The sequence below is a fragment of the Camelina sativa genome, chromosome 17 (genome assembly GCF_030686135.1).
Source record: "Camelina sativa cultivar CO46 ecotype springtype chromosome 17, ASM3068613v1".
In the NCBI taxonomy this organism is placed as follows: Eukaryota; Viridiplantae; Streptophyta; class Magnoliopsida; order Brassicales; family Brassicaceae; genus Camelina; species Camelina sativa.
Genome location: NC_141896.1, coordinates 2161303 through 2185082, shown reverse-complemented (window position 1 = coordinate 2185082; position 23780 = coordinate 2161303). Strand labels below are relative to the sequence as shown.

Sequence of the window (23780 nt, the reverse complement as noted above, 5' to 3'; positions counted from 1 at the left end):
ACTTATTGGAGCGAGAGACAACGAACGTGTTCGTTTCTTAGTCGCTAGTTTAGCGACAGCGACAAGAAAAATAGAAGGTCAAGATGTTTCTGTTCTCAACCGTAACAGTAAAAGCATGGAAAATAGAGTCGCTGCGACAGAAAAACAGGAGTTCTACGGTCGCTGAAAAATTTAGCGTCTGTTTAATCAACAGTGTTCACCGGTGCGTCAGTTTTAGGTGAGTTGCTGGAATTGTTGTTTCCCGTCGTAACAGTGTATTTTTCTTGTCGCCATCGCTGGTCGCGCGACTGGGAAAAGAACAGGCCCAACGTAACGTCGGGGTTCGTTAGCCCGTTTTCACCTTTTCCAATTACCATATCTCTCCACTCGTCGTTCGCCACGTTCGTTCTCCCCCAGCAGCAAGAACACCAACTGTGTGTTACAATGACAGTGTTTTCTCACGTCCACAAAAAGGCTTATTAGTTATTATCATCTACTGTATCATAGATGATGACAGTTATGCTTGTATATATCTTCTTATCTCCACATTAATAACATATACATCTTCATCATAAATTAGAGTGGCACGTATGTATTACAAAAGATAAAATTATACTACTATTTACCATTTAGTCGTTTAATTAATATTTAATATTCATTATTACCAATTACACTCTAATTATCGAGGCCCACATATGTTTAAAAAGACCATTAATTAGTCACGCGAGAGAAGATGTCACCCATCACCATCATCATCGTCATCATCACTATCAATCATCATACATCCGCGGCTATTATAAGTAAACAAATCGACTCATACGTTTTTCTCCCGTTCACACATACTACTGTATAAGAAATCTGAGAGAAACTGAGAGAAGAAGAAGAAGACTGAGTGAGAGAAGAAGAAGGAAGAGTGAGAGTGATGGATTCTGTTCGCTGCAAATCATCATATCCATGGCTATACTCAGACAATACCTTCGAATCCGCCGCCGATGAATCTGGGATCAATGAAGCATGGTTAGAGATCTCTAGCCGCAGATCGAGAGTCTCCGGCGAAGGTAGTGTGAAGAAGCTGGAGAGGAAGAAGAGCCAGGTGTTGCTCGAAGGTTACGTCGAGACTAGTGCTTCTTCTTCTTCTGTTTCCACGGACGATGATCAAAAAGAAGATCTGACGAGATCCAAGAGTTTGACGGATGACGATCTCGAAGATCTCAAAGGTTGTTTAGATCTAGGTTTTGGTTTCAGCTACGACGAGATCCCTGAGCTCTGTAACACTTTGCCTGCTTTAGAGCTTTGCTATTCCATGAGCCAAAAGTTCTTAGACGATAAGCATCGCTCACCCGCGGATGATTCTCCGTCGCCTCCACCGGTCACCTCCCCTGCTCCGATTGCCAATTGGAAGATCTCTAGCCCTGGTATAATATATCATCCTTGATCTGTGCTTAGTGCTTTAGTGTTATGAGGAATTGGAATAGTCTCCTTCTTGTTTCAAAGTCGGATTGGTTTTCAATTTTGTTGTTGTTGTGGTTTTAGGTGATAATCCGGATGATGTGAAAGCAAGGCTCAAATACTGGGCACAAGCCGTTGCATGTACTGTTCAATTGTGCAGCTGAAGAAATGAATCCCGAATCAGAAAAATTCTTGGGTGTGTGAAGATGTTCTTACCTGAACTATATTTTGTCAGCCATTGTTAGCTAAAGGAGGAGAGATCTCAGAATTCGAAGGTCTGAAATTTAACCCAACACCGACAATGATTTTGACTTTAATTCCATATGTATGTATAGTAGTCTAATGATTTATGAACGGAAAATAAAAGGTGGTATTCATGAATAAAAAGTATCAAATTCTTTCTAATTTCCCTCTGTTGGTGTCATCATCGTCTACAGCTTAACTAACATCTGACTTCTTGATTGCTGGATTCTTCTCCTTATGCAGTAATTGGCTAGTGAGAGCCTTCGCCTAACTTTGACTGGTTATGTTTCTGCGAGGTAACTAATCTAACTGTGCCTATTACCTTAGTGTGATGCAATATGATTATCCTCGTCATGAAGCTTCTTGTAAAGCTTGTAAGATATATGAAAGCTAGATTTGTTGTCCTCATGCAGTGGTAAGAGACTTGTCTTTAACGAGAGCTGTCACTAACTTGTTATGTGGACCTCTACTTGCTGAGGTAACTAGTCTTAACTTGGTAGCTAGATCTGTAACCCTCTTCTTTATGAAGGTACTGAGTACTGACATTACTGCTGTCTTCTGACAGTCTTGACTCGTTCCATTTTTTATGAATGTGTGTTGAAGCTTTACACTCTTCTGGCTAATTTGCCTAATTTGGCGGTGCTCCGTAAAAATTTATGAAGAATACAATGGGAGGACAAAATAAGAAGATAGATTGGAGATATTATGCAGATTTAACACATGTTACCGACTTCTACTCAACAAGCAAGAGTCTGAGAGGACTAAGCTTTTCAAATTACATAGCCGCCTAATTAATACAATTCTGAACATTTAAGTCGTGGCATGTAGAAGTATTTTGTACCAGTTGCTCTAAAAATGTTACTTATACAAGTGTTATATATTTGCGCAATTACAAATCCTTTCAAGAACGCCTTGCTCACAAAAATCGGACACAAAGGGGTTTTGCAATTAATCAAGCGTTAATCTCAAAGAACACTGCAAAAACAAATCGATTTAGATTGAGTAGCAGCGAAAGGTCGTAGCAGAAACCACACAAAAGACATCGTTTTTCACATAGCCATGAAAGCTACCAGTAGCCCAAAAACATCGAGTGTCAACTGCTATATCTATGTCTGAAACAAGTTCGTCACAGGAACACACTGTTAGGACTTGTGAATTCTACTATAGACCTAGATACTGGCACCTGATGATATCCAAAGATATCCTCTATCTAGATGGCTAAACTAAACCACTGAGTCAATGTTGCTACCCGCTTGAATGAAGCTCCTTGTAAATTGTAACCTTGTAAAGCCGCTCACAGCTCAATCTGTCAATGTCATTGCAGGAGCAAGGTCGGTCAAATGGTATGGAGGTACATAAACTGCTTGAATAGAGATTACAAACCTATATGTTATAAACGTGGTTGCTTCAATGCTTAATAAAAATATTGGGTTCAAGTCTAGCTAATCCACATTCTTCAAAACAATATAGACAAAAACCAGAAGAAATATAAAGCACATTCCAATGAAAACCAGTCTTTTTTTCACATATAGAAGTCCAGGTATCTTACCTTCCTTTTTGCACAATCGTGGAAACAAACAGCTTCCTGTCTGTTTGATTTTAGCTTGTAATTTCTTCTTTCACTAAGCTTTTCAATTTGGCCTCTTTTCGTGGATCTTTTCTTTTTGCTTGAATATGATGCACAAATGCGGCTACTATGTCATGGAGTTTCGGGGGAGGCCTGCTTGCTGAAGAAACATTATGACCAGCATCCTTCAAAGCACGAGCAACATCCTTTTGTGCTTTCTGGAAGTGCACGTTACACAGGGCAGGAACAGTCGATGCAAGTGTTGGTTTTGGACAAGTTATTGCTTTTGACTGAGCTCTACAATGAACAATATAACCACACAGAGTTAGAATAGAGCTGACTACATAATCATCACATGCTAGTTGCACTTAAGAATGCTAAAATTTAAGCCCTTTCCAATCAGGAAATAACAAAGAACATAACATCTGACATCTGCTCCATGTTTTAATACCACCAAATTTACCATAACAGCTACAACCATCACAGTAAGAACTTCAGGAAGATATAATAATGCAAACAAGAAACAATGCAAGATAGTTTCAATTCCTCACCACCAAACAAAACCAGTCTCAAAAACCATAATAGCATTCATTGAAGCACCTATTGTTCCCTAATTAGAAACAACCACAAACAAGCAAAGAGATCGTGAAGGAACCTTTTGTTGACGTAAGTACAAGACGTGTAAAGCTTCTGTTTTTTATCCATGAGAATATGAAGCTGACAGTAATTAGTGAGTGCCATGGCCTTGGATTTGCAACCACTACCACAAGCCACACAGTTACCACTTTTAACGCCGCCATCGTTGCTGTTGTTGTTATTATCATTGTCTCCGCTACCTTCAATTTCATCCCCAGTGTTTCCTCCTCCTTCTACCTTACGTCTCTTGTTTTGCTGATGATTCTCATCTTTGAAAGGACTAACACCATAGTTCCAGCTGTAATATCTATGCTGCGCCTTGAGATCCTCCATTAGAGCCCAGTAATGGTCTCTATAGCATCTAGCTAGCTGCTTTAAATTGTGCGATCTGCGTCGGAGAAGCTCCGGGCGGGTGAGGTGAGTGGAACGTCCCAGGATCTGATCCTCCACCGCCATCGAAATCGGTGAACTCGACGACGGGTTATTATTAGGGTTTCGAGATTGGGATTCTTCTGGTAAACCGGATTTAGAGGGAATTGAGGCAGTGACGGGAGATGGATGCTTTGGGGGTTTTGAAGAAGAAGGGTTCTGCTTCGAAGCTGACGCCATTGTTAACTGTTGCAGAACAACGAACGAGAGAGAGAATGAGAAAAGTGTGGCGTGAGGAGAGAGAAGGAGAGAAGAGAGAGGAAAACTGCGGCAAATTTTGTCTCGATTTGTTGTTTTTATTGGGATATACAGTTTAAGAGAAGCCTAACTAAAAAGCCCATTGGGCCATAATAACATAAATCGAGAAGAATTAAAATCGAATTAAACCGGGTTGGTTTAGCTAAAGGTCAGCTGGTGTGCGCGGCTGTCGGTGGAAGGCTCCACTTCAGTAAAGTAGGGCCCACAACAAGAACCAGCCTGTCTTCTCAAACCGACACATACTTCACACCAAACGCGATATCTACCGTTGATTCTTCTGTGATCGAACGGTTGATAGAGACTGCTGATCCGTCACCCGCTTTAGTTTTAGTGTTTCTCTCAATTTCCCGAGAATCTCTTATTTTCTCAGCAACGAAGCAAAAGAGTTTAGTTTTTGTCGGTTGAATCATCATCACAGCCAGTTTTCTCCATCTCTCTCTCTCTGGATCTGCTGATCCACATTGAAGGGTAAGCAAGTTCTTGGTTAATCTCTGATCTGCATTCACTTTTTTGAAGTCTTCACAACAAATTATAGTTAGATTTTTATTTATCTTATATATACATCATTGTCTCCAATTTGGGTATGCTATCGTTCAATCTAACAGCTATTATTGGGTCTTTCTTGTGTTTTTGATTAGAGAACTTCATATTATTGGTTTTGTTGCTGAATTTAGTTCTTCCTTTGTTGATTCTTCTATATCAGCTTTTGACTTGTTGGATTTGATATCTAGATTTTAGCAAGATCTTCTTGTTTAACTTAGAACTCTGTATTGTATGTAATTTTTCAACTGTTTTGCCACTAATGATTGGTTTATTAGGAAGTGAAAATTCATGTTTCTAAATTTGTTATTTTGTTGATGTTTTTTCAGCTTTGTAGTTGGTATTTGCTCCATAGTAGTAAGCTATGGTGACAATCCGGAGTGGTTCCATTGTGATTCTGGTTCTGCTGGCTGTGTCATTCCTGGCCTTGGTTGCAAATGGAGAAGACAAAACCATTAAAGTGAAGAAAATTAGGGGTAAAAAGGTGTGCACGCAGGGATGGGAGTGCGTCTGGTGGTCTGAATACTGCTGTAACCAGACCATTTCAGATTACTTTCAGGTTTATCAGTTTGAGCAACTCTTTTCCAAAAGAAACACTCCCGTTGCTCATGCTGTTGGTTTCTGGGACTACCAGTCCTTCATTACTGCTGCTGCCCTCTTTGAGCCTCTTGGGTTTGGTACCACCGGAGGAAAGCTCATGGGTCAGAAAGAAATGGCTGCCTTTCTTGGTCATGTCGCTAGCAAAACGTCCTGTAAGTTTTCTTCTTTTTGATTCTTTTAACTTTCCAATACTGAACCATTTTGTGAAGCTGGTATGAGTAGTTAGAATGTATACTTTTAGCTAAGCTTTCATAGCTTTTTTTCCATCTTATTAATTTGATCACACTTGACATATGGAGTTGTGAAAATGGGATATCCCCTAGGTCGCTGTTACTGGTTTCTATGTTGTAAGAAGTTTTGCATCAGCATGATGAGTGTTTCTGTGTATGTCTTTTATAGGTGGCTACGGAGTTGCAACAGGAGGGCCTTTAGCTTGGGGTCTGTGCTATAACAGGGAAATGAGCCCAATGCAATCATACTGTGACGAGTCCTGGAAATTCAAGTACCCTTGCAGCCCTGGAGCTGAATACTACGGACGTGGTGCCTTACCCATCTACTGGTACACAAATTCTCTCTTCTACTTTGAAGCTCTAGATGAAAACTTCCAAACCATACTAATTGCATTCTTACATACTCAAATTTTCAAGGATCATCTGATGCTAAGGTATATATAATCTGTGTTTATTTGATGAATGAAGGAACTTCAACTACGGAGCAGCTGGGGAAGCCCTGAAAGCTGATCTCTTGAACCACCCTGAGTACATTGAGCAGAACGCGACACTTGCCTTCCAAGCTGCAATCTGGAGATGGATGACACCGATCAAGAAAAACCAGCCCTCGGCTCACGACATCCTCGTCGGAAACTGGAAACCAACAAAGAACGATACCTTGTCCAAACGTGGCCCGACTTTTGGCAGCACCATGAATGTCTTGTATGGAGAGTACACATGTGGTCAAGGTGACATCGACCCAATGAACAACATAGTCTCACACTACTTGTACTTCCTCGACCTCTTGGGTATTGGAAGAGAAGACGCAGGGCCAAACGAGGAGCTCAGTTGCGCTGAGCAGAAACCATTCAACCCTTCGACTGTACCTACCTCTTCCTCTTCGTAAGACGTCATTGTTATCAATCAAGTCTCTCTCTTGCCTCACTGGATGAATGTTATGTAATAAGTGAAAATTGCTTGTGGTAAAAAAAAGAAGTGTGTTTTAATTTTGTCCCTTTCAACCCTTATTAGAACTTATGCAAACAAAATTTTATATATTTTTCTGTATGTAAAAACCATATTATTTAATTATTGTATTTGCAGAATGTGTGTAAAATAGAGAAAAGTAAGGGAACATAAATGTGGTTTGAGAATGAACTAATGATGATGTTTTGTTTCTCTACTCTGTTTATTACTCCAGTAACATTTGTTCACATGGTTTTGAGCTTTCACCGCATTTGTAACACAGACGTTAGAGCATCGGCAGAGACTACTACAAAAAGTCTCTCAAAATATACTATTTTAGTTATTTTAATAGAATATGATTATTTATTTAAAGATTAAATTATAGAAAAATTTTAGCCAATAACAATTTGGCACCTGTCCAGAAAAGTTTTTAATAGATTCTCATTTCGTTCTTTACCTTCTCTCCTCCTTTACAAATTATTTATTATTATTTAGTTAATGAGAAGCCCATTCAGATATGTCCAACGCACATGATCTTAGCTCACATTGGAATATAAGACATGAATAATGTAAATAAAATCCATTATATCAACAAAATTAAGGTAATGTAATGGAATTATATCAACTCGGAGAGGTATAAACGCTTAATTATATAATATGATACCTTTGATTTGTATATTTCTTTCCACAACAGTTTAGAAAACCCATTAATTAAATTATAGGAGATTTATTTGAAATATTTTCTCGGGAAGTCACATTAAAAATGAATTAAAAAAAGAAATATAACTTATTGACAATCTCTCTTTGATTTGAATACAAAAAAACGCCATTTATATATATTATTGTTTTTCTTGCCAAAAAATGTCATAAATTGTTTAAAATCAAATTAAAAAAAAAAACAGATTTCATAAAGTGTAACATATCACAGTTTTGATGTCGAAAATTCGGTCATATCTCCCTTTGATTTGATATATCGAACTTATGTCAAACCTTAAAAACCCTCTACAGCCGGGGTATTTAACAAAACGTCATTATTATACATAGATGTTTAAAAACAGTACTTATGACGTAATTTATAAATGATCATATATGGGTACTAATGATCTTTATAACTAATATTTTTATAAAATCAATTACAATGAAAATAGTAATTATCATGTTTTGAAGATAGCACTCAAAGATTTTTATATAGTAAAAATATTAAAAATGAAATCTAATAAAACTTAATGTGTAGATATATACATATATTTAGATAATTTTATATAATTATTAATTTATATTATTGATGGGATCATATATTTACAAAGGAGTTTCAAAAAAATTATTATTTTATTATATTATCGAATAGTATCCAAAATTACACTAGCCCAATTTGGACCTAGAGAAATTTATTAATTTATAGAAATTATTAATTTACTGAGTATTAATTTATAGAAATTCTACTGTATATGCGTGATCGTCGATCGAAAAAGCTATATAAACGGTAACGATATAGGTGAGTTATAGTGTAGGTTTAAAATATACTACTATTCTCTTTAGCTACTTGATTATAATATAAAAAAGATGTTAATATATATGCAATGGCATGGTCGTAACGTACGTTTATTATCTAATACTGTAATTGAAATCAGAATTCAACATGTCAAACAAAAAAAGCTTAACATTACTATTGTTGAAAGTATATAAAATCAAAAGTAATCTATTATATCACTAATTCTAATAGGAAAGTTATCTATTAAATTACTTATTTAGATAGGAAAATATATGCAATTAATAAGGACAATATATGTAATTAATAAGGAAAATATTTGCAATTTAAATGCAAGTATTATCTTATTATATAAAGTTTGATGTCAAATTTACTCATTAACAAGATCGTGACATGTATAAAAAGAGGATGACAAAAAAACTAAAGTTCAAAAGTAATAACATCAAAGAGCAGAGATTATACAAAAAAATAAAAGAAAGAGGATGGAGAAGATCAGGAGACCAGATCAAAGTCCCTTGACCCAAGATAAAAGAGCTTCAACGTACCCAATGTAGGATAGGATGAGGTAGATCGCAGAAAAACCTAAAGCTAAACCCAAGCTCTGCACCCCATAGATGAGAACTGGGCGTTGTAGTAGAAACGAAAAGAGATGGAATGCGACATAGAAGAGGATGGCGGAGATGAAGAACCACGAGAAGTTGGAGACGGCTGCAGAAGCAACGGCAGTGGAAAGAAGCTTGGATTCGTCGTCAAGAAGGCTGCTGAGAAACTTCGCTGGAACAAAGACAATCAAAATTCCTATTACCCATTGGATGCCGTTGGAACACTCCTTGACGAAGGTCTTCCAGATGTCGTTCACATGGGCTGGGGCGGCGGGTTCATCATTCGAAGCTCCGAAACATCGGGCGAAGAGACTGAACAAAAAAACGAAACCAAATCAAATTAATGTTATACAAAAAAGCAAATGTTAATTGACGCAAAAGTAATAACATCAAAGTCTTGATTAAGCAGAAATTATACAAAAAGATGTCTTAAAGCATTATTATCTAAAAAAAAAAAAAAGGTAGGATGGAAGAGACAAGATCAAAGTCCGATGAAGGACTTGACCCAAGATAGGAGGTTGGGATGAACAAAAAAAACTCTGAAATTAATATATTTTTCAACCATAAATTATCACTTAGGACTTTGCATCAGTTTCACAATTGCAAATACCTTGAACTAATTAAGAGTAAAATTAATAGTAAATCAATCAAAAGGTATAACAAAATTGACATATTCAAAAGATTTTATTTTATAATCTTGTACAAGATGTGCTTATATACAATTTTTTAATGTTTTCTATACATGTCATCTTAAGATCCATTCTCAATATGTTTATTTGTGGTGGGATGTTGAAAATTTCCCAATAAAAAGGATTCAATAGCTGAGTACGCTATTACGAAAAATTGAAGCTTGTATTATTGATCCGGATTTGCTTATTGGCCCATGTAGTCTATGATACACTTTACCCTCACAATTAACCGATCTTAGCTAGTTTTTAAGATAAGTTTTCACAGATTTTATTACTTATGTGATTTCCGAAACTGCCACAATATTAGATTTCTTTTTATACTATTGGTATATTATGGTTTATTGCATTTCTATTTAAAAATAACTAGAAATAAATAAACATGAGTAGTATATATTTTAAATATTATATATTTTGTTCTCTACGAACATATAAAAGACGATTAGATTTGGATTTGCAGATTTACGTATTTCTTATTTCGCATGTAGATTTAGTAGAGATTGGACGAACATATAAATCCTAATTCCTAACAGATTTTCTTATTTCGTATGCAGATTTACGTACTTCTTAAATAAATTGGGCCTTAAGCCCGTTAATTTAGAATTGGCTGCTTTGGTTTGTTTTTAAATGTTGTAAGCTTTTAGTTAGACATACTGAACTGAACATTGATTCCAATTGAATTAGCTGATTGTTCAGGAACTAGAATTGGTTTACCTTTTTTAAAAAAGTTACGTGAGATCTAAGAGTGAACATCAACTCTTTTTGCTTTATGTTTTTGTATTGAATGATTAGGTGAACAATAGAGGAAGACAAAGTAGCATTATGTATAATAGTTACAAAGAGTTGCTTGATCTTGAAGTTGAAAGAAAGAGAGAAGTCATCATCGCAAGGATGGAAAGTCTCAGGTATTCTATCTAGCTCATACAGAAATTTTTAAGTCCTTCATCTCTCGTGGATTAGTTTAATTGATATTTTGCTTGGACAGAGACTTCTTTAATCAACGAGAGATGAAGCAAGTTCGGATGCAACCGGTTATAGGCTTAGTAGCTTTGGTCTTACGGCCCTTAAAAACAGTGGCAAGAGCACATTTTCGTGCAATCTTGTTGAAGTTCTTCTCCAAAAAGGTTATTAGTATTTGCTTATCTGAGAGTATCAGTCTGCAAAAATGAAATCAGCATTGTGGATAAATGCTCTTTATTTTATGTCTTATGAAATTCAGTTTGTTTCTCTGTTTAAATGGATACAAATTGGCTTGTGATGGTTGCTTTGTTTTGATACATTTTGCTGAAAAGTTAACCTTTGTGGTTTACAAATACAAAAGTGTTGCTTATTTGGACCTTAAACTAAGAAGGGATAAGTCTAATGGATTGAGCTGGTCTGCTTCGTATTCAATAATTGAAGCTATATATAATATATACACACAAAGTCATGAACGAAGGACCAAGGTGATATGTAAAGTTATTGGCGTATGATATTAGACATTTAGACTCTTAGTTCTTTTTATTGAACCAATTCTCTCATGTAAAAATAGCAACGAATGAGAGAAGAGGCTTTAACATGCTAGTAGTTTTCACGTATTTTCTAACTCAATCCTTAATTCACATTCGAATAATTAAGACATGAATAATGGAAAAAATTTCTATGATATTAACAAAATTGTGTTAAAAAGTAATGAAATTTTTTTTTTTTTTCTTTTTTTTTTTATAAAAAAATTGGTTACAGTTGAAACGACCAACAAGATATACATACTACATACAGTCTCTGAGTTGTATTGATAATGTATAACACCTGAAAATAATAATTAACAAAATTTGAGGGGGAAAATAAAAAAAGAAATAGAAAAAGTACACGCTGGAAAATAAAAAATAAATAAAAAATATTAGTTGGAAGGAACTGACCAAACAAAAAAAACAAACAAACAAACTCTGAAATTTCTCAATTTCCTCGTCGTCGTCGCCGGCCCGGTGGTTTCTCTCAACTCCTCCGCCGAGACGACTGACGCCATTTAAAATCAGGCAAGGAGTGGGAGTGAGGGTTAAGAAGGAAGATGACCTTATCAATCGTCTCGTTGTTCCCAATCTGCGCAAGATTCACGCTAGTGATTTGGTTTCTCACTGCGCTCGTGTCCGTGTCTTGTAATCCGGGAGTGTTCAATGTTAAGTATCGTTATCCAAGGCTACAAGGTTCCCTGAGCGCCTTAAAGGAGCACGATGACCGTCGCCAGCTCACAATTCTCGCTGGAATCGATCTACCCCTTGGTGGAACTGGTCGTCCTGATATCCCCGGGTGAGTGTTTCAGATTCACCACTTCTCCTCCTTTGGAGTCTTACTTCATCACTGTTGTTTTCTTTTTAGGAATTTTTGGAATTAAAGTTGCAATTTTTAGATTATGATCTCTCTGTGTTTCTCTCTTAAAGGCTTTATTATGCAAAGATTGGAATTGGAACACCTGCAAAGAGCTATTATGTTCAAGTCGACACAGGCAGTGATATCATGTGGGTTAACTGTATCCAGTGCAGACAATGTCCTACACGAAGCTCTCTCGGTGTAAGCCTCTTTTTTTTTTGTCTTTTTTTTTTGTATTTTCATTTACAGTTTCCTTTCGTTGCTCCAACTCAATGGTTGCGCCTTTTGTTTTCACAGATTGAGCTGACGCTGTACAACATAGACGAATCAAACAGTGGGAAGTTGGTCTCTTGTGATGATGATTTTTGCTACCAGATAAGTGGTGGTCCTCTCTCAGGCTGCAAAGCTAATATGTCTTGTCCTTATCTTGAGATATATGGAGATGGTAGCTCTACTGCTGGTTATTTTGTCAAAGATGTTGTGCAATATGACAGTGTTGCTGGTGATCTCAAGACAAAAACTGCTAACGGGAGTGTCATATTTGGGTAATTCACTTTTATTTTATCTCGCTTTACTATCTTTAAACTAGTAAACTGCTGCAACATGGTACTTGCAGCTTTGTTAGATCTTCTTTCTATTCTCACTCAAAAAAACACAACTTCACCTTGCTTGAGGTCACGGTCTTATTTCTTTAAAATGAACAGAAGGAAATACATGGAAACTGCTCTAAGAAAGCTTTATTGATAACAATTCTTGAAGCCAAACAGATAAAACTTGATTGCTTAAAGAATTTTTTTTTGAGATTCTGAAATAGGTTAAAGTGTACTCTGGCATCTATGCTTTTATTTATTTATTTTGAAAGTAACATGTGAATAAGTTCTCCACCATATAGTGAATATCAGAAACAGACCATATGCTTATACTGAAAGATATTGTGCTTTTGATTGTGGCAGTTCATTAGTTTGCTAAGGTATATTTCCGTGCACAACTCATTTCATTTATTTCATATGCATCTACACGTTGGGAAACTTTGTAATTTAGAAATACCATATTTATATTTTAGTTTTGTATTCTGGCGGTCCTCACTCAACCGACTTAACGCTGAACCTCTAACTGTTGTGCAACATTCAAGAGCCTGAGAATTGCGGGTCATTTTTATAATCCCTCAGAGATCTGTAAAATGAGTAGACTAGTTGTCCATTACAACGTTTTACCATTCCTATGACAAGAAAGCTTAATCCTTCATTCCTCATTGCCTCTTCCATTTCTTAATGTTTTTATATGATCTTGAAGGTGTGGAGCTAGGCAGTCAGGAGATCTAGACTCGTCTAATGAAGAAGCACTTGATGGAATACTTGGATTTGGGAAAGCTAATTCCTCCATGATTTCCCAGCTGGCCTCATCAGGGAGAGTGAAAAAGATATTTGCTCATTGCTTAGATGGAAGAAATGGAGGTGGTATTTTTGCTATCGGACGTGTTGTACAACCAAAAGTAAACATGACACCATTGGTACCCAATCAGTATGTCAACATTGTTTTCCCTTTAAACTGTTTTACCTTTTCTTGTGCAATCATATGCTTCAAATGCAATCATCGCCTATATTGTTTGGGTAGAAGCTCAACGAGATACCAGTAGATGCAGTGATCATGTTATTTCTGTTATAGACCTGGTTTAGAGTTTCAATGCTCTTTCAAGTACATTGGACGATCGTGGAATTTTTTACTTTACTTATAGTAGAGTGAACCTTCTTGCAGTTCTTGTATAGAGGAGGAAAATAGAATTAGTGTGCTTGACTTTAAAGCTTCTTCTAAAATGATGAATATATTCTTTCTCTTTTTTGTTAACGGACTATTATTGTTTTGAACTGTAGACCACATTACAATGTCAATATGACAGCAGTTCAAGTTGGTCAGGAGTTTCTTAATATTCCAGCTGATTTATTTCAACCGGGAGATAGAAAAGGAGCAATAATTGACAGTGGTACGACCTTGGCCTATCTTCCAGAGATAATCTATGAGCCACTGGTGAAGATGGTACACTGCTAGAAATTTCCAGTTCTTAAAGAAATTTAAACTGCAGAGTCTATTCTAATAATTCTTGTTCTTTTGTTAGATAACCTCGCAGGAGCCTGCTCTGAAAGTTCACATAGTGGATAAAGATTATAAATGCTTTCAGTACTCTGGAAGGTTAGTCATATTTCTTGATTATATATTTATATGATTCATCTGCAAAATTTTCAATTTGCATCTACCAAGAATATCTTTGGACATCATTGTGGATGGTTTGCATGTAAGCAACTGCTCCTTGTGATGTCTGACGTATCACACAATGGTTTTCTTATGGAACCTTATTTACCTTTGCTGCAGAGTTGATGAGGGGTTTCCAAATGTCACTTTCCATTTCGAGAACTCGGTTTTCCTCAGGGTTTATCCTCATGACTACCTGTTCCCTTATGTAAGCATATTCAGCGTTTCTGGTTGATTTTTCGCTCTTGTAATCTTCATGTTTCAGCCTGATTTTTCTCTCAATCTTGCTATTCACCCCTAACTCAACACCAAAACTTTGTAGGAAGGAATGTGGTGCATTGGTTGGCAAAATAGCGCAATGCAATCCAGAGATAGGAGAAACATGACACTTTTGGGAGGTAACTTGTTGGATACATAGTTATTAGTTTGTAGTCATATTATACAAAACCATGACTAAGTGACGAAGTTTAATTGCAATCCAGTTTGTGAAAAAATGCCCATTGTGTTCTCTTGCTCAGTTGCTCTCAGTGAATATAAGCCTCATGTGATTCAATCCAATTCCCACAGTATCTTACCTTCTCTTTTGCAGATTTGGTGCTTTCAAACAAGCTTGTTCTCTACGATCTCGAAAATCAGCTCATTGGATGGACTGAATACAACTGTAAGTGCGATATATCGCTCGAAAACAATATAAATATTCATGTCTCATTGTGACTGGGAAAGATTTGGAATTTGAACAATTTATCATCTCTCTTTGGCAGGCTCATCAAGCATAAAAGTAAAGGATGAAGGAACAGGAACAGTTCATTTAGTAGGCTCACATTTTATCTCTTCTGCACTACATTTAGATACCTCTTTGCTTTTAATTTCCTTACTTCTCCTTATGACTCTTTTCCTTCTTTAGAGACTCCTTATAGTATATCTTTTGTACATAGATTCTAACATTTTGCTCAAATGGTAAAGATGGTTTGAATATATAGATGATAATACAAAGAAAAACCAGCAGCAGATTTGATGAACAAACAAACAGATCTTGTTTTATTGATTTTAAACTATTTTATTGGTTTACTCGCACTGAAATGACCATGAAAGAGGACGCAGAGCAAACTGGTGTGAGTTGGAGTAATTGAAAGAGAGAGTTTGCATTGGACTCAAGGGCAAGCCGTCGTTAACTACGCAGTTTCCGGTGGAAGAGGAGAGAACACGGAGGAGTGTGGGGTCCACAAGCGACTGAGGAAATCCTTGACATTTCAGACGAAGGTTAATGACTGGGCACATTGGACATTTGTTCATTACCTCAACTCTGAACTTGATTCCTTGTCTCCACTTCACCTGCGTCTGCTTCACCGTTGGTTCGCTGCTTTTGCTCTCACATTTTAGCCCAGAACCTATACACATATACATATACATGCAACCCCATTCACATATCTACAGATAATAATTACAATGAAAAGTATTTAAGCTTTCAAGTTACCTATCTGAAGAAGCAACAGAGCAAGAGATGACCAAAGAAGAAACTTGAGAGGTTTTGACATTTGGACACGACTACACAGAGCTTCAGAAGCATTGTACTACAAACATGAGTATATACACATACACAATGACACACGCGTGCTTGTGTGCGCGCGTGTGGGGGAATGAGTCAAGGGATACGACCAATAATGGTCACATGCACAGAGAACCAAATAAAGGTGCAAGTAAAGTTACACTACAACAAAGTACTTAAAGGAGTGATAACGACTTTTTTTTCCTTCACATGTTGTGTGTCAGACTGAAGAAAACTATGCTCCTCTTATTTACGATTCCATAGATTGATCCCTTGTTGAATATCTAATCACAGTGCTTATCAGATAAAAATCAATTGTTTTATAGTCCCCATGATACGTATATAAGTGGAACCATCATGCTAAAACTTATAACCAGATCAACAGCAGATTGAGGCTCATTCGAGTCAGGAGAAAGAAGAAAATGCTGGTTTTTTCATTTACCCAAGATTGTAATGTGTCTCTTGTTACAAAAAGGGTTAATGTGGTTCTAGTACTTATCTAGTATATCTGTACAAGAAATGGATTGTTACAAAACCTTTGGATAGAACGATCTGAAGTTAAGAGTACTGAGAGTTACAGTATGTGTTCAGGGAGATTAATGGGCCTCTATAGAGGGGGAAGCTAGCCAGACTCATGAGTATCCGCAAACATGTGACATCCTCACAAAGATCTCGTGTACACACAGATGTGAAGGTCTGGATCAAGTAAGCACATGCAAGTCGAAACAGATGGTTAGGAGCTTCCATTGAATGGCAAACAAAAGGATTTTGTAAGTAAATTTGATAACTTCCATTGAGATAAAGTTTTCTTTGTGACTAATGAAAGCATGTACTTGCAATAGACATGGCTGGCCTCACCATGAAATTAGGCCGCTATCGATGAGATAGAGACGCGTTAAAGAACTCATCATCTTCAACAAAGATAAGACATCTACTAACCTGGAAATTAGCTTTCAATAACTACAAAGAACAAACTCTTCTCAAGTTAACATATCAACAAATATAGCTTACCTCTCAGGCTTCTGTCCAATCTTTTAACTCACTGCGAGAAGCATGAATATTTGCCTGTTGTTCTTCAGCTTCTGTGTCATTAACAACACCGCGGCATCTTGGGAAACCACAGTAACATGCAAGGCGCTCATCAATTGAAAAGAATCTGCCAAGTTATAGATAAATAATCAGTATATGACTGCAATTTCAAAAAAGCACCCAAGGAACAAAAGGCACAAAAAGAAACCTGTAATCATAGGTCAGTTCCTCCCATTTTGCGACATCCCTCTTTGCAAATATAATAATGTGCTCATCACCATTAACACTAATGACTCTTGAATAGCAATTTGGCTGTACAGGAAAATATCCATAAGTAATGTGATGATATTTGCAGATGCTAACTAAATCAAATAAAACTACTTGACCATACCTCACATGAGTGATTGATCAGGTGGGCAATACTTCCTGTCCTTGTTGCGTCTATGACCCGCTCATTATCAATTCTAAACATATAGGTCCCAGCACCCTATATCATAAAAGAAATTATTAGGTAAACTGATACCTAACATTTCAGTACTCATAACTAAAAATATCAGATAACAAAATTAAGTAGAAAAGTTAGGAAGATATGTACTATGTAGATACTAACACCGCAGGTTGCTTAAGGAACTAACAATATGTTCAGTGCTCGAGCCAAAAAAAAGAATCATTAATGCTGCTCAGAGATTACCATAGAGTATAAAATGCACAAGGTCAGATACGTACCACCATTGAGTTGTATATAAGATGTTCTCTCTTGTCAGCTATTGGCGCCCTAACAAGTTCCCCAGTGTATTCAATCACCTGCACCACCCAATTCACAATATTGTCATGACTGACGCTTTACTATGCAAGAATGGACAGTTCAATTTATGAATGCCTAACCATATCTCCTGCCCTGTGCGGAAGCTTTGTAAAGATCCCAAAACCATGGATTCCTGATTTCCCTGTAGAAGAAAGTAAACCATGTAAAGGAAAACAAAAAAAAATCAGAGAAAATTAATTCTGATAGATATGTTAGGCTATATGGGAATCACTTCCCGTCTAATCCATAAAACGTAAAATGATCACAAGACAGCACCATACATCCCAAGAATTTAATGAGAAAAAAAATCCTACCAGTTTTATCTTCTTACAGAAATTTCACTAATTTGATCTATAACATAGCAGACACTTTGGCTAGTAATAACATCTTTTACAATTGTTGATTAAATGCTTACCGAATGCTAGTCTCTTCCTGTAAGTTTCCTTCATGTATGTATATTTTTCGGCCATAGATAGAATATTGCTTGGAGTAATAATTTGTGACATCTTTGATCCATATATGCGTTCGTACGTTGAAATTTCATGTCGCGAGTATCCGCCAACAATAAACGGCTGATTCTCAACAAATAAACGTTTTGAAGAAGCACCAGCAAGAGCTTCGGGTTCCTTTCGTCCTCTTCTTCCAAGATAATTATATGGCTCTACCAGAAACAAAGGGAAAGTACATTAATAATCCAGCAAGATAAAGTTATAAACTGACTTATACAGTGCCTTCTTTTAGATTTGATTACAAGCAAGCACAATGTGAAAAACACTTAAGATTAGATCTCTGAGAAAACTCTAAGAGAATAATGTAAGATCATTCAAGCTGAAAAAAAGACGCACATTTCCACAAGTAAGGTGAGAGAATTTCGAGCAAAACATTCCATCCCAAATAGATGCAATAATTCTACACTTTATTTCTACCAGCAGCAAATATTGATCAATGCAACTGCATACCAGTTCGAGCACAGCCAGAAGGATTAGGAGGTGGGAGGTACTTGGCAATATTATGAGCAGGTTTGATCATGTACTCTGTTTCTAGGTGGTTATTTGATGTTTGTCGATGCCTCTTGCAAAATGAAAGCAGACGGATGCACTGATCTGCTTCATCATCCTCCATTGATAGAAGAAAAAGCCTATCCTCATCTGCAAGCTACAAAATGCTATCTTAGTTAGAACTATCTTTTTTGTAAAATTTGTGTGGTTGAGTAAACATCTATGAATGACTGCAGAATCATATGATGTCCTGTAGCATATGAAAGTACCTCAACACAGAGACCAGCAGCTCGTGCACATAGTGGATGATATGCCACCCGACAAGAACTATTTGAACACTGAAATGAGCATCATTGTTTGTAGTTAATTACTTTATTCAGTGACTAATATTTATGAGAGAGTCTAAACGAAGGATGCAATAAAAATATTGTCATGTGTGAATTTGTAAACAATGATTCAGCTTTCTTTTGCCATCAAAATAATTCTTACCTGGATACAAGCTCCATAAGATACACCACAGATGCTGCACAATAATTTCCAGCGATCCTGTTTTGAAGTATGAAAAAAAAAAACTAAATTAGAGCATCACGTACGTGGCTACTGGAAATACTACAATGTGCTTCTCTCGTTATAAAGGTAACTAATAATTCTGTCTAAGAAAACAGATGTAAAGGCAACTGAAAGAGAAACATCTCAAACCTTATTGACTTTATTAATCCCATCGATAGGTTCCATCTTCTTCACATCCAATAAGCATGTTTCTGCATAATATCACAATCGTTGCTCATACATCTTGGATAGAGGTAAAGCCCCAAAATCCTTAGTAGAAAGAAGAAACATGCAGTGTAACATATCAAATGGTGAGGATTATACCTGGGATCCATATGGCACAAGCCAGATGAGCCCAGCGTCCATCAGTTGTCGGCTTCATAGCGCCCCCTGAAAGAAAATTTGTTGGTCATTAACCAAGGCATATAAAGACTCCATACCAAAAAGGTTGGGTTAAATTACCTACTACAGGACAAAGACAACATCGAGGAGGAATATCAAGAGCACCAGGACGACACAAATTGCATAACCACAGAATGCCATCACGGGGTTCCAACTGCCCATAGCATCTAGTATGGACCTAGTTCAGGATCAAAAATATACTGAGCATCATCTAGAAAAAGATAGTATGCCAGCCACTATACACATAAATCTAAAAGGATATAAAAAACTCAGAGAGAGCAATACCATCATTCTACATTTATCACATTGTAGGAACAGATTGTTCTCATATTCCTGCAGACAAGAAAATCTAAGTCACAACTAACTTATTAAGGCGTAGAAACCGTTCAATCAAGAAAGAAACATTGTTAACCTCATCCATGTGGCAGACATTGCACTTATCAAGATCTTTCCAGTCCACCCGTACAGGTCGGTAACCAGTAGGATGATCTTGATACTTTCCTGAACTATATTTGCGCTGAGAAACCTTCAAAGGTGGTTTGGATTGTAATAGCCCCTGCCAGTAAGGTCAAGACTTATTATAGGGCACAACATACATAAAATACGATTGCTAGAAGCTGAAGAATATTGCAAAGTAAGAAATTGGAAATCTACAACACAAAAAAGTACATAAAGAGAAGTCACAATTTTTTTTACAGAAATTAGTTATCGTAATGGTGAAATCTTCTGCGAAACTTGGTTCCTTTTTAAAGAATGCAGACCAGGACCCACCCTTAGTTTATCTAAGAGTTCAAATGCTCTCGGAAAGAGACAAGGAGAAAGATTTAATGCCATGCCAAACATTAAAGATGCCTAATAATGCATTTTAACTGCGAAACAGAAGGCAGACCACTGCAAAGTTTTCAGGGTCCCTAAAGGAGTACAACGGAGAACCTAGCGAAAACTCCTGAGAGTCCAATGAATGAAGGAGTAAAAGGAGACAACTATAACCACTACACATAACTTCAGATTCAAGAAGAAATACCTGAATAAGTTTATCGACTTCTGGGTTGGAGAAGCCAAACATATCTGTACCAGATTCTAGAAGTCCTTTACCCATAACATCAGGACTATTGGAAGCACTCTGAATCTTTTTTATCCTATTATATATTTTATTCCAGCAGGCAGATGGAGTTTCCCCTTTGAACTGTCAAAAAATCAAATATCAACTTAACATATGGCTATTACAAACCTTCTATGCACACAAGCCTTCACCTAAAAACCTAACCTGCTCACCGCTGTTGGTTGTCACTCTGAAAACGGGGCGAGTCTTTGACTCGGCATCTCTAAGCACTTCCATCTTGTACATGGCAGATGCATCAGGATCTGCTTAAAGTCAAAACAAGAAATTGTGCATGTATGAGACGAAAAAATTGCAGATTAATATAGAAAAGCACAAAAACTGGTAACTAAATGACCTTTTAGTGATATGAACTTTCTTATAGCTGTATACCCTTCCGGCCAAGTATGCTGACTATCCTTGAAAAATTCGGAGTCTGTCACGATCCTTCCTGGCAGACAAAGACAAGTGATATACTAATTAGTTTGGCTTATGCATAATGGCAGAGTCCATTCCAACTAAAGATGACCCAACATACTAATTAGTTTCAAACATTACCAAGATTAATTATTTGCAGATCTCCGATTCTATGCAAGCAATTTCCAAGTTCCATTGGTCGCAACCAGACTTCTCCATCTTTTGTGTGATCATCACCAGAGTTTGAGCTGTCCACTTCTCCACTATTAGTCCTTTCCGAACAATCAGTATCAGCAACTTTTTGAAGTTGATCCATCCTTCCTGGAAGCTTATATTCTTTTAGGTACCTAGGTGAAGTCAGTTACTCAGTTACAGCAATTTAACACAGGCATCACATTCTTGTTCGGATAAACATACGGAAATGGTCTGTTTGTTAACTTCACTATATTGGGAAAATTAAAAAAGTAGAATGCCAGTGAAAAGCAAGAGAAACTTACATTTTTGCTTCCTCCATGGCCTCTTCAAACCGAGGTTGCTTGCACTTCAGAGGAGATCGTGAGAGAAGCCCTTTAAGAAATGAGACCGCTTGTTTGACTTGTATTCTATATAACCAAAATAAAAATAGTCAATTTCCATTACAAAAGTATGATGTGTTTGTGTAACATTAGTTTCAACAATTCGGTAGCATAACAAAAATCTCTAAAGATATTATAACGATTTACTAACCTAGCAAAATCATGGGTGCCGAAAAACTGTACGAGGACTGATCTTCCTCCAGATGCCTTGTTGTTTAGACCTTTCCGCTTTACTATAACAGACTCATCCACAATAATTGCTGGCCACATAGCATGACCTGTCCAGAAAAGTTAACACACACAACAGTATGGTTCTCAGTATGGTTACTAAGTACCACAAATTCTAAAGCAATTAGGTTTTAAAGAGAAAGATGGTGACAAATATGCGTCCTAACAGCATCATGTTTCTTACACCATAACGGGAGGCTATATGCCTAAATATTTTCTACAAAAATAGTAAGAAAATACATGTACAAGAATACAGAAATAGGTTTGGTTCAAAGCATTTACCAGTTAGTTTCGCCCATATGATGTCTCTAGGCTCAAAATCTTGGCACTCCTCAAACGAAGCAGCCAATATAACCAGTTCATCATAATCTTGACCATCAACGGCCACATCGTTGGTACCAAACTTCATGTTTAGCAACTCCATCTCGTCACGAGAAATTAAAAATTTGATCTTCTCACGACGAAGAGCTAATTCCTCGCCATCTCCATCTCCATATTTAACCTGCAGCATATTATAGTGGTGAAAAAGACGAGCATTTACATATTCCATCAGTCACCAAAAATAATGACATGAACCAGATATAATAGACAGAAATAACTTACAATGTGATGCTTTGTCTCTACATTATATCCAATGATAGAACCAGGATACCAAACAGCATCCAATGGCCAAAAAACCTAGAGATTAGACAACAATCAAACTGTTAACAAGTCCCTTCCATAAAGATAGAATGGAATAGCTAAAGCACATAACTTAATAGCTCAACACTTGCCTTGCATTGTAGCCCAATGAAAGTTGTAGGATCGACACCATCATAACTCAACCTGCCATGCCACAAAACTCGCCAGTCATAAAACGACAATGACTAATCTCGGAGATGAGACAGTTTCCTAACCGGGAGAATAAATGGTAAAAGTGAACCCTAACCTGACCCATTTCTTAGCTGTGGCAGAAGCTGTGAGAACCTTGTCCTGATTCTTGATCAAACTCTTCTTCCTCCGGGAAGATCCATTTTGTTTACTTCCGCTACACACAGCTTTGATTCGACATCCCCTTAAACCCGGGTTATCAGAGATACTTAAAGTAGTAGAATCCACGCCCAAATTCATAAGCTCGCCATTACCAATCCTCCTCCTCTTCGGCTTCTTCATCTTCTCCTCCTCCTCATCATCATCAAGCTCCATAGTTTCAGTTTTCACAATCTTACCCATTCTCTTCACTCCCTCATTCTGAGATATTGCTAACTCGACGAAAGACTCACGCCGCTTCCTGCTCCTCCTCTTACGACGACAATAAACGTGAACAATATCAGGTCGGCGATGAGACCGCAACTCAAAACCATCCGCATGACTGAATTGCTTATGAGTAGGGGCGCTAATACGACACAATGAAGACGAAGAAGAGGAAACGGAGTAGACGCTCTCAAGAGAGGCGTAACGAACAGGAAGATCAGATTCAGCGTGGTGGTGGTCGTTGAGTTCGATTTTGCTTTGCGTATCTTCTTCTTCTTCTTCCCCAAATGTTTTGAGATACACGACATTGAAATCATTAGGAGGAAGAGAGTCAAAAAAAAAAAAGAAAAAAAACTGTTGGGTAAAGGTTCTCCTCTTTCTCGCTCTCTCCGCCGATTGAAATTGAAATTGAAAATAGTTAGGGTTTGAGGGATCTCGAGAATTAGGGTTTAAGCGAAAGAGGGATGATATTGTTAGGGAACGAGATGTAGGAGCTTTTTGCCCCACCACGAATTATCCGGTTTCCCGCCGGCTAAAAATTTAACAGTTTCTTTCTTTTCTTTCCAGATCTGCTCCTCTCTCTCTCTCTCTCTCACTTCACTTCTTTTATAACATACCTCTGCAAACACGTACATATACGTACGTAGATGATG

General features: G+C 37.1%; 6 protein-coding genes across 12 annotated transcripts; 3 read left to right on the top strand and 3 right to left on the bottom strand.

Annotated features, from left to right (window-relative positions):
* The first annotated feature begins 535 nt into the window (after positions 1-535).
* On the top strand, positions 536-2579 carry LOC104754741 (uncharacterized). 4 transcript variants are annotated; one of them, XR_762155.3, is made up of 5 exons: positions 536-1394; positions 1513-1703; positions 1915-1967; positions 2085-2149; positions 2237-2579. XR_762155.3 is itself a non-coding variant. In XM_010477006.3 (2 exons), exons 1-2 carry the CDS (start codon positions 902-904, stop codon positions 1590-1592), a joined length of 573 nt encoding a protein of 190 aa, XP_010475308.1. In that variant the 5' UTR covers positions 783-901; the 3' UTR covers positions 1593-1833. The 4 variants fall into 4 exon arrangements, 1 of the variants encoding a protein (XP_010475308.1); XR_762156.3 differs by having other exon boundaries at positions 725-1394; positions 2275-2579; XR_015586667.1 differs by having other exon boundaries at positions 728-1394; positions 2085-2579.
* A 68-nt stretch (positions 2580-2647) lies between these two features.
* LOC104754740 (uncharacterized) lies at positions 2648-4586 on the bottom strand. 3 transcript variants are annotated; one of them, XM_010477004.3, is made up of 3 exons: positions 3894-4586; positions 3221-3535; positions 2648-2977 (listed from the first exon to the last, which is right to left on the bottom strand). In XM_010477004.3, the coding sequence occupies exons 1-2, from the start codon at positions 4481-4483 to the stop codon at positions 3271-3273; spliced, it is 855 nt and encodes a 284-aa protein (XP_010475306.1). In that variant the 5' UTR covers positions 4484-4586; the 3' UTR covers positions 2648-2977; positions 3221-3270. The 3 variants fall into 3 exon arrangements, with proteins under 3 accessions (XP_010475306.1, XP_010475307.1, XP_087351098.1); XM_010477005.3 differs by having other exon boundaries at positions 2648-3054; positions 3894-4581; XM_087494972.1 differs by having other exon boundaries at positions 2648-3031; positions 3894-4581.
* Positions 4587-4705: 119 nt separating this feature from the next.
* Positions 4706-7093, top strand: LOC104754739 (chitinase-like protein 1). The gene is made up of 4 exons (XM_010477003.3): positions 4706-5029; positions 5431-5853; positions 6101-6260; positions 6400-7093. Exons 2-4 carry the CDS (start codon positions 5466-5468, stop codon positions 6815-6817), a joined length of 966 nt encoding a protein of 321 aa, XP_010475305.1. The 5' UTR covers positions 4706-5029; positions 5431-5465; the 3' UTR covers positions 6818-7093.
* Positions 7094-11506: 4413 nt separating this feature from the next.
* LOC104754735 (aspartic proteinase 39) lies at positions 11507-15221 on the top strand. Of its 2 annotated transcripts, none has more exons than XM_010477000.2 (10): positions 11507-11939; positions 12071-12200; positions 12297-12544; positions 13293-13520; positions 13871-14033; positions 14113-14186; positions 14367-14454; positions 14569-14644; positions 14836-14907; positions 15008-15221. In XM_010477000.2, the coding sequence occupies exons 1-10, from the start codon at positions 11701-11703 to the stop codon at positions 15148-15150; spliced, it is 1461 nt and encodes a 486-aa protein (XP_010475302.1). In that variant the 5' UTR covers positions 11507-11700; the 3' UTR covers positions 15151-15221. The 2 variants fall into 2 exon arrangements, with proteins under 2 accessions (XP_010475302.1, XP_087351095.1); XM_087494969.1 differs by having other exon boundaries at positions 11566-11939; positions 12297-12969; positions 13063-13520.
* On the bottom strand, positions 15202-16066 carry LOC104754736 (uncharacterized protein At1g05835). Its single transcript, XM_087494970.1, has 2 exons — positions 15721-16066; positions 15202-15634 (listed from the first exon to the last, which is right to left on the bottom strand). Exons 1-2 carry the CDS (start codon positions 15779-15781, stop codon positions 15312-15314), a joined length of 384 nt encoding a protein of 127 aa, XP_087351096.1. The 5' UTR covers positions 15782-16066; the 3' UTR covers positions 15202-15311.
* A 141-nt stretch (positions 16067-16207) lies between these two features.
* LOC104754737 (histone-lysine N-methyltransferase ATX2-like) lies at positions 16208-23725 on the bottom strand. Its single transcript, XM_087494968.1, is given in 26 exon segments — positions 16208-16488; positions 16804-16948; positions 17030-17133; positions 17213-17308; positions 17548-17625; positions 17707-17768; positions 18042-18287; positions 18586-18781; positions 18894-18962; positions 19114-19170; positions 19324-19385; positions 19498-19563; positions 19636-19753; positions 19861-19908; positions 19988-20131; positions 20600-20761; positions 20843-20940; positions 21033-21125; positions 21233-21438; positions 21589-21693; positions 21818-21944; positions 22177-22396; positions 22498-22572; positions 22668-22719; positions 22823-23415; positions 23418-23725. Coding segments are annotated over 25 exon segments (3246 nt in total). The 5' UTR covers positions 23445-23725; the 3' UTR covers positions 16208-16488; positions 16804-16806.
* Positions 23726-23780: the final 55 nt, after the last annotated feature.